Raw genomic sequence first — 12,828 nt, 5'->3', positions numbered from 1 at the left:
ATATTACTGAAAATTAGGGGGAGAACTGGTCAGTGCATATTCAAATAGAAGAAAAACGACCAGAATGTTTCTTTTCAAATTCTGCTTCCTTCTTTGTAAGGCCCGGCATGGCCAGGTGGTTAGGGCACTCGATTCGCAATCTGAGGGTCTCGGGTTCGAATCCCCGTCTCATCAAACATGCTCGCCCTTTCAGCCGTGGAACGTTATAATGTGACGGTCAATCCCACTATTCGTTGGTAAAAGAGTAGCCCAAGAGTTGGCGGGGGTGGTTCTGTTAGATACTCCTAAATTTTAGTAATAATCATCATTGTAACACGATTTTCAGATTTTCGCTGAAGATGTTATAAGTTATTCCGAAACGTTCGAACCTTGTAAATAAAGTGTTTTATGTTTCATCAACCGTCTTCATCTTCATTAGTAAACATTAGTAAAAATCAGATTCTAGTATGGCAGCATTAATACTAACTAATCTAGTAATATTTAAGACAGATTCTAGCATGGCAGCATTACTACTAACTAATCTAGTAATATTTAAGGCATATCCTAGCACGGCAAAGCCATCCTACTAACGGGTTGGACTGAGATGAGATGTGTCTTATTAAGTTTAACTTCTGATCAGAGCGAGTTACCTATTTAAAGCAAAATTAAAAATAAACCTAAGAATAAGTAAAGCTAATTAAGTATACTTTTCTTACGTTATTACTTATAAAGATTGGAATGCGTTGTTTCATCAGTTGAGTACCCTCACTGTTAACGATATCTTAGATTGTAAACCCAATTATATCCCCTAAGGTTCTTTCACCTTAAAAGATTTAGGTTAGCCCTGAACACAAATACTGAGCTAACAATGCAAAATCTTCTCTACAATAAAAACATAATGGTAAAAAATAAAATGAAAAATACTAAAATTAGATAGATTAAATATTCTAACAAATACTATTAATGAAACTAACAATAAAGAAATAACATAATATACCTTTCTTAGAGAAAACACAAAACTAGGTGTTGGCTTAAAGTACTATTAGGTGAGCGGGGAGTCCGGAGCACAATAAATCATGTATCTAGTAACATTTAAGACAGGGCCTAGTACGGCAAGGCTATTCTAATAATATTTAAAACAAAGCCAACATCACTTGTCTGAAAAATATATGATAATACTTAAGGAACATCCAAGTCTCGATATTTTTAATCTAGCACGTGTTGGTAAAAAGATGCTCTGTAATATACTGTGTCAGTAAATATTAATAAAAAGATACTCTGTTTATTATTAGGTGTTGGTAAAAAGATACTATGTAATATGTTGCGTCAATAGGTCTTAGTAAAAATATACTCTTTGATATATTATGCCAGTGTTATTAGTAAAAAGATACTCTGTGACATGCTGTCTCAGTAGGCGTTAGTAAAAAGACACTAAGTGATTTGCTGTTTCAGTAGGTGTTAGTAATAATATACTCTTTGATATGTTGTGCCAGTAGGTGCTAGAAATAAGATACTGAGTGATATGCATTTTCAGTATATGTTAGTAAAAAGTATAGTCTTAGATATGTTATGTCAGTAAGTGTTAATAAAGAGATAACCCCTGAAATATTGCATATGTAGGTATTAGTAATACGAATACTCTTTGATACGTTGGGTCAGTAGGTGCTAATAAAAAATGTTCTGCAGTTTTGGTCATTATCATGTTGCTTATACGCCAAGTAGGTTATTTGTTGTAGAAAATGTCAAGTAAAGCAAACATCAAGTAAATCAGGTAAACATGTTTATTATTTTATTCATCGAAATTAGAATTCAGTATATATATATATATGTCTAAATATTTTTTTGTTTTTCTACAAAATATATATATTAGCTTAACTTTTTGAGTGAAGTGTGTGGATTGGAAATGTAGAGAGGATAGAAAATAGTAAGCTTTAACTCTTTGTTAGCAATTGAAGTTCTTTGAAGATAACAAAGGTAGTATATTAAAAAGGGAGTAAAATCACTTACCAATCCCACGGAGCGGCTGCAGCTCACTGAGGACAGCGATGGGGAGCATGCAGAAAATCGATCCTACCCAGACAGCTCCGATCATCCGGTAGGCATGAGACAGAGTCTGCCATTCTCGAGATTTTAATGGATGGCAGATGGCATAATAGCGTTCGACCGACATCGAAACTAAAGTCCAAGCACTGACACTAACTGAAACAGCTGGAAACATAAGTGAACAAGTCAGTACAGTGCTTTTAAAACAAATTTTCAATGGCCCACTAAAATCACTAGAACGATTGCTAGATAACTCTTATTATAATGATTTGAAGGAAAAGCTAAATTAAAAAATTAATGGGTCGACAGATGTATTGATTCTCAGATTAATTCACTTTTGATAGAGTATTAACTAAGTCGAAATTTCAATTAATTACTTTTTTACTGGTTTAAAGATTTAATTACGATCTTCTTTCAACATTTAAATAAAGTTCTGAAGAGGTTTTACTTCTTTCCATGCATCTTACTCTGGTCTTTATCAGGAATGAATGTGGTGGACAGGGTTTGAATACCAACTCAGGCATTAAGATATGTTAAACTGAGTTTCAGTGTTCGTGAGCTCTGTTCGAATTGGGTGGCAAAGATTTGAGTACTTTATTTTAAACATTTAAAAGAATAGCGTATACAACTCATCTGTTGAGCTTATTAAGATTAGATAATTTTCAGGGTTATTTTTTTTCTGTCAAAATTGGTGTTGATCTTTTAGTTATATCATGATTTCTGGACAAGTTGAAATCATATAAGAAGCAGTAAGATACTGTCAAATTATAACTCAGAAGACAGACAGATTGCTTAGATTGTGGGTAAAATGAAGTTTCGTAATTAGAGAGAACTAAAAGACGTTACTTTTCTGTGGATTATGCTCTTTCAATACATCTTATAAACCGAAAAAATTTCGATTCAAAATTTAGGCTTCTTCATTGAGCGAGTAACTTAAAATGCGATACTCTATGTAGTTAAAGGCACTCATCCACATTAACTCGCCTTGGCAGTTTCTTCTTCTTCTTCTCGTAGTATCAGTCGACAAGACAGTCTCGAATTTTTATTGGTTGATTAATTAATACCAAGTAAATCGGTTCGGTTTTAAAACTATTTTTTCAATGATAAAACATTGCTTGTTTAATTTATTTTCTCCTAAGTAACAACTTTTGTTTAATAGACATCACAAGGTTCATTTACATTTCGTGGCATAGAGTTGGTTACTATAATCCCATATCAGAGCGGATCATCCAAATAAAAAGAATACAAAGTTAATTATCCTATTAAGAACATTAAACAGTATTTAAAATTTAAATTCTGACCCGTTAGAAAATAATTTCAAAATGTTTATAAAGCTAATACTTTTAATTAAGTAAACAAAACTTGAAACGTTTCATCATAGAAACAAGAATTTAACTTAATATGCGTATTTCCAATATTTGGGTGGTCTTACACTGCTAAATTAGGGACGGCTCGCGCAGATAGCCCTCGTGTAGCTTTGCGCGAAATTCAAAACAAACAAACTTTCTACAGTAGAGTTTCGCCGAGTTCACGGTTTATCAGTACTGCTTGGAAGAGGGAATTAAATACTTTTTCAATATAATTTCATTTCAGTCTCAGTATGGGAAATGGTAAGCCAGCAGAGGTTGCGCCTTCTATTGGACCAGGAAAATTTGTTTGTTTTATTGTTTAGCACAAAGCTACACATGAGCTATCTGTGTTGTACTCACTACGGGTATTGAAACCAGGTTTTTAGTGTTATAAGCCTTCAAATTTACGTTTGAGCCAGGAGGGAGGCAGAAAACGTATCCACAAGTGGGAAACTGTGGATGGACAAGTTCAAAAAGAACATTCAATCTATGTATGATAGGCAAGTCTGAAGAAACAAGTGGGAGACTCAGAAGTGAACAATAATGATAGCATCACAAATCAAATATGCAGAAAGTAACAACTGTCAATGAAAACTGACATTGAAGATGGATGGATATGGAAAGATCGAGTCCATACGATGTTCTGCAATTATATGGTAGCCTGACGTTGATGAAGTAAAGAAGTCACAAGTCGGACATAAATAATAGATAGTTTCTTGGAGCGAAGTTTATAAATCAATCTAAGATGGCAAACGATATCAAATGCTTTCTTAAAGTCGAAAAGCAGAGGTTAAGATGGGCAATTGGTATTAAAACGATTGGTGACAACATCAAACAACCTGAGGAACTGGTCTAAGGTAAAAAATTGAGGCCGAAATCACGCTTGAGATAAAACGACTGATGACAACCTGAGAAACTGGTTCAAGGCAAAAAACTGAGGCCGAAATCATGCTTGAGATAAAACGACTGATGACAACATCAAACAACCTGAGGAACTGGTCTAAGGTAAAAAATTGAGGGCGAAATCACGCTTGAGATAAAACGACTGATGACAACCTGAGGAACTGGTTCAAGGCAAAAAACTGAGGCCGAAATCATGCTTGAGATAAAACGAATGGTGACAACATCAGACAACCTGAGGAACTGGTCTAAGGTAAAAAGTTGAGGCCTAAGTCACGCTTGAGAATTGGGCAGGAGTTAGTGCTCTGAAATACAACAATGGAGCCTAGAGACTACAATATATTCAATATTTCCTGCTGAAAAAATTGGTAAGACTAATCGAACGATAATAGGTCATTAAGGAAAGTGGTTTATTAAGTTTAAGAAATAAAAGGATTTAGGAGAGTTTCCATGAGTGATGGTAAAATCATGTGCTTCAAGTGACAGCAAATAACGTGGCTAGTAGTATATTTTGTTTATTTGTAGTTAAGCACAAAGCTGCACAACGGGTTATCTGTGCTGTGACCACCACGGGTATTGAAACCCGGTTTCTAGCGTTATAAATCCGCAGACTTATCGCTGTGCCACTAGGGGGCGGCTAGTAGATAGAATATGCGAGAAGTATTCTGAAGATGGGAGTATGTAATTTTGTCCAATGCAGATGCTATATTTCGTTTATTATGTAAAGCATGAATATAGGCGCTGTTAAAAAACAACAACATCATCCACATCACGGAAAAACTTTGGCATAAATTCTGAAAGGTTAGTATTGGCAAGATGGGAGGTATCCAGAGTGATATCGGTGTCAAAAGAGTGACAATAATTGTTTGAAAAAGTGTTTCAAAAATTGGCAAAGACACTGACCTTTTCTAAGGAGGAAGTAGGAGTGACGTAAGACATTATCAACAAGAACAAGATATTTAGGACAGTATAATTAGCCAGTTAGCATTCCAATACCGGGAGGAATGAAAAATGTCACACAGTTATCCTCCATTGTAGTCTCTTTGTTGCAATAATAAAACTAAGAGCAGTTAGTTCAAGACGCCTATATCGTTTAAGAACCATAGAATTCTTGGTGCACTGAAATTCTCGAAACAAAACATGAGATCACTGTATCAAGGAAATATAGAAGGTTTATGTGGACGCTAATAAATAGCTAGAACGTATTGAAAACTGGCTGAAGAGTTAGCGGATGCAAGAGTATGAGGTAAATCACGAATATCCTTTAATGTGGAGAGGTTGGAATCAATGTATTGAAGTGCAGTATATATGTAATGTTGAAAACAATAACACAAAACACTCAGCTGTACGAAAATAGCATGTGGTCGTATGTACGAGGTTCTGGGAGCAAGCTTGAGATGGAGATGATTATTGTCAATAGGTGGAAAAACGTCAATATTAGAAGAGAAAAGGGCAATATTTGGTGCGGAATTTAATTTAGGACGTGTACGACATGGAAGTTTCAGAAGAAAATCACCCACGTACTCCAGAGTAACATTAAAGAGTCGTGGTTCAGAAGAGGATCGGCTGTGAATGTTGACACCAGATGTAGCTTTTGATAACGAAAAGTGAAGAAGGGAAGATGCAATACTTCTGTTTATTTGACATATATGGTAGCAAGTGTGATTTTACAGGATGAAACATATATAGCAATGATGAGGTACTTTGAGAAGCTGAAGTGGTGCTAGCTATGAACCCGAACAGGTAATGAAGTCTTAGGACCAACTGCCACTCTTTCCCTAACTATTCCTCGTGAATTATCACTCCGGTGTAAATTATAACCAGACAACGGTGTAAAAAATGCTGGCTCAAGAAAGGTCTTATTAAATAAGACACAATCAATAGATTTGCGAAGCAATAATGGTTCCGACAAAGGTCGATTGGCTTTAAGAAAACGAGTATTTAAAAAAGGAAATTCGACAATCTGTTCCAAAGCTGATCTGACCACCCATGTATCAACAATGGTCTAAAGTAAGAATGACTGTTTAAGCCAGAATAGGTAGCCTACGTATGGATTTAGAAAACATATTTAGAAGCGAAACGAATTTCATCGGACATAAAAGTAAATTGGTAGAGACGAATATTGTGTAATGTGATAGATATGAAACATAGAAAATACTCTACAGTCAGAGGTGGAAATACAGGGTTGTTGACAGAAGTTACAGTGTCAGACATGCCTATAGGTGATACAGTGGAAGGATCATCTGGTTTAGGAGAAGGTTTGCCTTTAAATTATAAGAACAAGTGGGATGGTCCAGTTGATAGGTGTTACAGAAGGAGTGGCATCCAGCTTATCACGCAAGTGAGTGTGGTGGGGGGGGGGTCCGATAACTTGAACAAGTTGGTCTGTTGGTGCATTCGACTGAAGGATGAAAGTTACAGTCTAGGCAATGATCACAACACATTGGTTGAGATGACGGAATTCTTGATGCTTCAACTCTTACCGGAATAAGGAGGCACTATGACGAAGAAGATGATCCACAACATCAGTGAGGATTCGTATCACGTATGTTAGGCCATGTGAGTTATGGATGTGCATTGCAATACGAACTGAGATACCATCTTCTGATAGTGCAGTTATAATCTGCTTTTTAGTCATTGAAGGGTCCTCGCCACAGATTATACAAGAGAATATAAGCATAAGACGTGGAGGGCACTGCTGAGATACATCAAGCTTGTGTATTACTGTGTTGTTGCCAAGGGAAGTAATGCCTACCTTATAAGCAGAGCGTGTCATTAGTGTCATTAGAAGTTTTGATAATGATGCGTTACTTGTAGGGATGATCTGGTGTATATCAATATCTAGAGGCCTCCAGAAACAAAGAACGAGCTGAATAGTGTTTCGTATCTCTATTGAAAAGAAGAAGGAAACGAGAACAAATGTTGGATCTGTATTCATAAATTTTAAGTTCAAATCCGTAGAAGAAAGATCCGCAACTGAAGACAAATCCTTGGGGTTTATTCTGATATTGGGTGATGCAACAAATCCTTGGGGTTTATTCTGATATTGAGTGATGCAACAAATCATTGGGGTTTATTCTGATATTGGGTGATGCAATTTCAGCAAAAGAAGGACTGGATACAGTAGTTATGACAGGAACATAGGTGGGTGTAGAATTACAGTAAATGATAAGTGAATTGGTCACAGAAGTTGTCTTGTCTTTTGCTGGTCAGGAACGTTTTGATTCAGGTTCAAGCCTTGAGTAAGGCTTCATTCTCACAGGATTGTTTGGTGACTTACACGGTCTACCACCAAAGAAAGATGATAGCAACGTCCCAAAACAAACTTCTAACTTCAAAGTGAAAGTTAATTAACAAGAGCGAACTAATCACCAGTGAAACTGAACAAACGAAAAGTAATCTCACCACTCCGAATAATTACGTTGCGTCATTAAGAGTCTGACCCAGAATGCTTCCAATATACGTATAAGTCCTTTAACCATTACTAATTGCCCTCCAATGACTCAGCGATAAGTTTGAATGCATATAACACTACAAACCTCGTTTCGATACTCGTGATGAACACAGCATAGACAGTCCACTGTGTAGCTTTGTGCTTAACAAAAAACAAACAAAATCCTAATAACTTAAATATTTTAAGTGTTTGCATAACATGTGATTATGTCATTCATTAGTATTCAGCGGACTAGCTAGTAATTTATTGTGAAATTTTCGTTTTTTCACAAATATGTACTTATAATAAGTGAAAGACGTCAAGGCCTAATCTATTATTCGATTTACAAATCCAACAAATAGAATATAACTGATTCAACTTTTTACAGGGCACACTAGTTTGATTTAGTTAACAAGTTTACAGACAATGATTACTCATGCATCACTTATAAGAGTAAACTAAAGAATTAAGATAAGCAAATGCGTGGCTCAACTGCTTTTAAAAAACTATTACAGAAATAGTTTTTTAATTCATAGTTTTCTTTTCTAGCATAACGATGTATAATAATACCAAATTAGGCAACTCTATAACCAGATCTCTTTCTAACGGACGAACTGATATACTAGAGGGAAGGAGATAATTAAAAACATTCAATTCAAAATACTGAGCTGGTATTGCCTGACTGAGTAGTGGAATTTGACAGACACGACTCCACAGTGAGAAGTGTATTTTTGAGGTAACGAGGCGCGACCGATGAACTCTTAGATTCACAATCTAGACGTTCTAACCTCTAGGCCACACACGGTCCACTCTATTTATTAGATTTGTTTGAGCAAAGAAATCGATATTGGCAGTAAACAAATAACTTAAATGTTTAATAACCTACAAGAGAGAGAGTAAGTAGATGCTGATAATAAAAGGTGTTAATATGCCTATTTTTCCAAAGTTTTGCTAAAGAATCTTGACTGTTCTTAAATATTAAAACATCTAACAAAAATGGACTATTAGTAAAAAGATGATTATTTTTTTCATTTCTTTGCTTAAACGATTTGTCGCACAATTTCATAATTTCTTTATTTGACCAATTCTTTGTTTGTTGTTAAGCCCATAATTACATAATGGGATATCTGTACTATTCCCACGGCGAGTATCGAAACCCGAGTTTTAGCATTATAATCCCCCAGACGTACCAATATATCACTGGGAGTTTAACAATTTGTGAATAGAAAACATATTTTATTGATAAAAACAGACTTGTAGAAGTGTAAAAAGTATAGTCTCTTAAAGTTATTCTACTATGCGCCCCCCAGTGTGTCAATGGTACGTTTTTGGACTTAGAACGCTAAAAATTGGATTTCTATACCCGTGATGGGCACAGCACAGTTAACCCATTGTATAACTTTGGGCTGAATGACAAACAAACAAAATATTCTATCAGGCCTTGAAAAACACGAACTAATTAAGTCGGTGGCTAAATAATTCATTATTAACACGTGTGTAAAATTGTAAAAAAAATGCTATACTATAGGGCGTAAGCTATGAAAATCTAAAAACGATGTTATAATCAGAAGTTTATATATATATATATATATATGTGTGTGTGTGTGTAGAGAGAGTCATTTGTAATTGCTTCAACTTCCATGTAGATCAGCGGTAAGTTTACGAACTAACAACGCTAAAATCAGGGAAATTACATTCAGCGCGATGAACAGTGTGTGTGACCAGGTACAAATAATCCCTACCCAGGTCAGTGGTAATTTTCAGGACTTATAACGCTGAATATCTAGTTTCGCTAACCCCAGTAGGTGGAGTACAGATAGCCCAATGTCTACTTTTGTGCTGAAGAACAAAAAAATAAATAAACAAAAAACAATTACGTCATGATGACAATATTAAGCAACAGCATTTCTTCTTAACACTTTTGAAACTTTCTGAATTAAAACTAAGAAAAATAATGACAATTGCGTGTATTTATTTCACGAAAGTGACACTCTAAGGCACTACTGGCATAAGAGCTAATTTTTCTTTAATCGGATAACCAGAGAAGATTAGAGGTTCAATTTATCAAAGGGACAAAAATGGATTAATTGAACATATGGATTCTTCCGCTAATAGCATTTTTTTTGTACCGTAGATATTTTGATGTAAGAAATATTGTTATAAAATATCAGTAACATCAGAGAAATTACCTCTTTATTGTTTTTCTGAGTTTTGGTTATTTATTTGTGGCTAAGTGTAAAGCTACACAATGGGCTTTTTTTGCTGTGCCCAGCATGGTATCGAATCCCGATTTTTAGCGTTATAAGCCTTCATACTTACCGCCAAGCCGCTGGGAGGCATTCTACTGAGAGAAAAAAGTTTTTCGTGAATAGATACTTGCTTCAAAACTTTGTTTTAAGCAATAACCACAACAAAAAGGAAAACCATAAGGACTAGAAAATTCTCCTTGTAGTTTTTCTCATTCATCACAAAAAACATGATTACTGGAAAGTTTTTTTAAGTACTTTTGAACTTTGATTTATCACAGATGAAGACTGCTGATGAAGAAGATCACAAAGCTAACTCCAGGCTTCTATTTAAATCTCATAATAGGAAATGGCAAAACTTTTCTTGAAAGTAGTTCAGCTTTTCTATAGCACTTTCACTGATTATTATCCAATCAGGTGACTCTAAAATTGTACAAAATAGAAACATTGATAAATCGATATATTTTTAGTTCTACGTGTTTTTCATGAAACTCACTAAGTTAAAGAATAACATTAGAAGGGTAAAGTTCTGCCTTTATTACATAAGCGTTGTCTCAGTTGTCTTAACATAAGCCATTAATTAAGATTAGGGGTGACACTTGTGTAAATTTTCACACCGATGTATCAAAGAAATATGGTCAACGTTTAATAGAACACAATAAATATTTAAAATGAAACTGTTCTTAGTCTCATAATACAATAACAATGGTTTTGCTTAAGAATTTTACTCTATAAAGATAAGATAAACAAATGTGAAGCTCGGAACAATGGCCTACACGCTACGTGTTCTGACCTCTTACTGTGTCATCATCAGAAGTGTAATATTTTGCCTGAGTTAAGATCTATATACAATTTCAAAAATCACATGATCAAACTTACATACAATTTAAGTCAAAGAAGTTCACGCTATCTATTAACACAAACTTACGTACAATTTAAGTCAAAGTAGTTCACGCTATCCATTAACATTTCCCTCTGGTCGTTCATCATTATTTAATACTTTAAAATTATTTTCATTCCCTTTGGTTATCTCAATAGATTCACAGATATTATTACCAATGATGTTTGCATGTTGTGCTAAAATAACAATTTTTCCCCATTGAATCAACTGTTTAGTTTCATTAGTATGTTCAGCTAAAGATGAGATCGTCAGATATTTGGCCAGGAATATTTATAAATTTCGAACATTTCAAACCATTTAACTTGAGCGGATTCCCATCGGACATTAATATTTTTACGAAAACATTACCCAACGTTATCTAATAGGCGTATGATCAGCGAGAACTACAGAGCTAGCTAGCTCCCTACTAAGTGAATTGTACCTATATCAACTCGCTCATCGTGAACCCTCGATAAGATATCAAGGTAGCTCCAAACTAGAAAAAAGACTTTATATTGCTTGTAAGTTTGTGAAACTTTTGTTTATAAATTATTGTTTGTAATAACTATTTGTAATAATTGTTATTGTAAATTGTATTGTTGTTTGTATATTAAAACGTAATTGTGTTAAAAAAGAAATCTGTGTGTATACATCTTATTGGCAAATATCATAAACTAACTATATATCGGCATATATTTAAATACTAAATACAAAGTACAATTTAACTACAAAATTTAAATTATCAGTTAACTCAGTTTCAGACTATTTGAAATTCCAATGCTTAACAGTGATTTAAAATAATTCTCTAATAGCTTATATTAATGTAATAATATTTTGTCCAAAGGGATGGTCTATATTTTTGTAGTAAATTAAATCACTAAATTATTACTGATGAAAACAGCGCAGAACAAAATATAGCATAGTCTCTTAATTAGTATATTTCACACAGTTTCGATGAGACATTATTCGAAGATAATACTTTGTCTTGTATGTTCTGAAATTTTACATTCATGTTCTGCTTTTGGAAACCTATGTAGAAAACTACGTATAACTTCAAGTCTATTAAACCTAAATGGCATTACTGATACTTGAAAATCTTTACGTTTTAATCCATGAATAACCTTGCTTAATATTACAAAATCTAAACTGGTGATAATATACTAACATTAAAACAGATTGAAACTTTCTTGAAATGCATTTGATTTTTTTACACTTTTGTACGTTTATGGCCTGTTGTATTTAAAAACAGGAAGTGAAACACTCGGGGTATGTGTAAAGTGAGAGTAGGAAGTGAACCACTTGGTATATATGTAAGTGAGAGTAGGAAGTGAAACACTTGGGTTGTATGTAAAGTGAGAGTAGGAAGGGAACCACTTGGTTTATATGTAAGTGAGAGTAGGAAGTGAACCACTTGGTTTATATGTAAGTGAGAGTAGGAAGTGAACCACTTGGGATATATGTAAGTGAGAGAGAATAAACAGAATCAAGTTTCATGCTTTCCATCTGTCCTTATAATTAGTACAAGAGTATCGTGTGTATAGTACTTCGACTATTAATATCAAAAACAATAGTGAAGTACAACCGTCAAACAGATGGATTATTTTTGAATATCTACAAGTTTTTAATTAATAAAAAGAGATTGTAAAGATTATGCCTATGTAACGTACCTTTTCTTAAGTTCTTTAACTAAAATTATAGAAGAACAACTTTTCTCAGGGGAACAAAGACTTAAAGCTCAGGCAGCCACAGCACTTCCTGTTAAGTAACTTCTTAACTATGGGTATACAGAAACAACTTTTCTCGGGAGGACAAAAACTTATATCTCAGGCAGCCACAGCACTTCCTGTTAAGTCACTTCTTAACTATGAGTATACAGGAACAACTTTTCTCAGGAGAACAAAGACTTATATCTCAGGCAGCCACAGCACTTTCTGTTATGTCATTTCTTAACTATGGGTATACAGGAACAACTTTTCTCAGGGGAACAAAGACTTAAAG

At 34.4% G+C, this 12,828-nt stretch overlaps 1 protein-coding gene across 1 annotated transcript in view; it reads right to left on the bottom strand.

Annotated features, from left to right (window-relative positions):
* The window catches only part of LOC106462049 (cholecystokinin receptor-like), a 28,707-nt gene that overhangs the window by 11,882 nt on the left and 3,997 nt on the right, over positions 1-12,828 (bottom strand). Inside the window, exon 2 of the mRNA XM_013921926.1 lies at positions 1,987-2,187. Coding sequence (XP_013777380.1) covers positions 1,987-2,187 — 201 coding nt within the window. The remainder of the gene's footprint in view (positions 1-1,986; positions 2,188-12,828) is intronic.

Source organism: Limulus polyphemus, unplaced genomic scaffold, assembly GCF_000517525.1.
Source record: "Limulus polyphemus unplaced genomic scaffold, Limulus_polyphemus-2.1.2 Scaffold1082, whole genome shotgun sequence".
NCBI lineage: Eukaryota > Metazoa > Arthropoda > Merostomata > Xiphosura > Limulidae > Limulus > Limulus polyphemus.
Note: the sequence above shows the minus strand (reverse complement) of the source record. Positions and strands in the feature narration are given on the sequence as shown.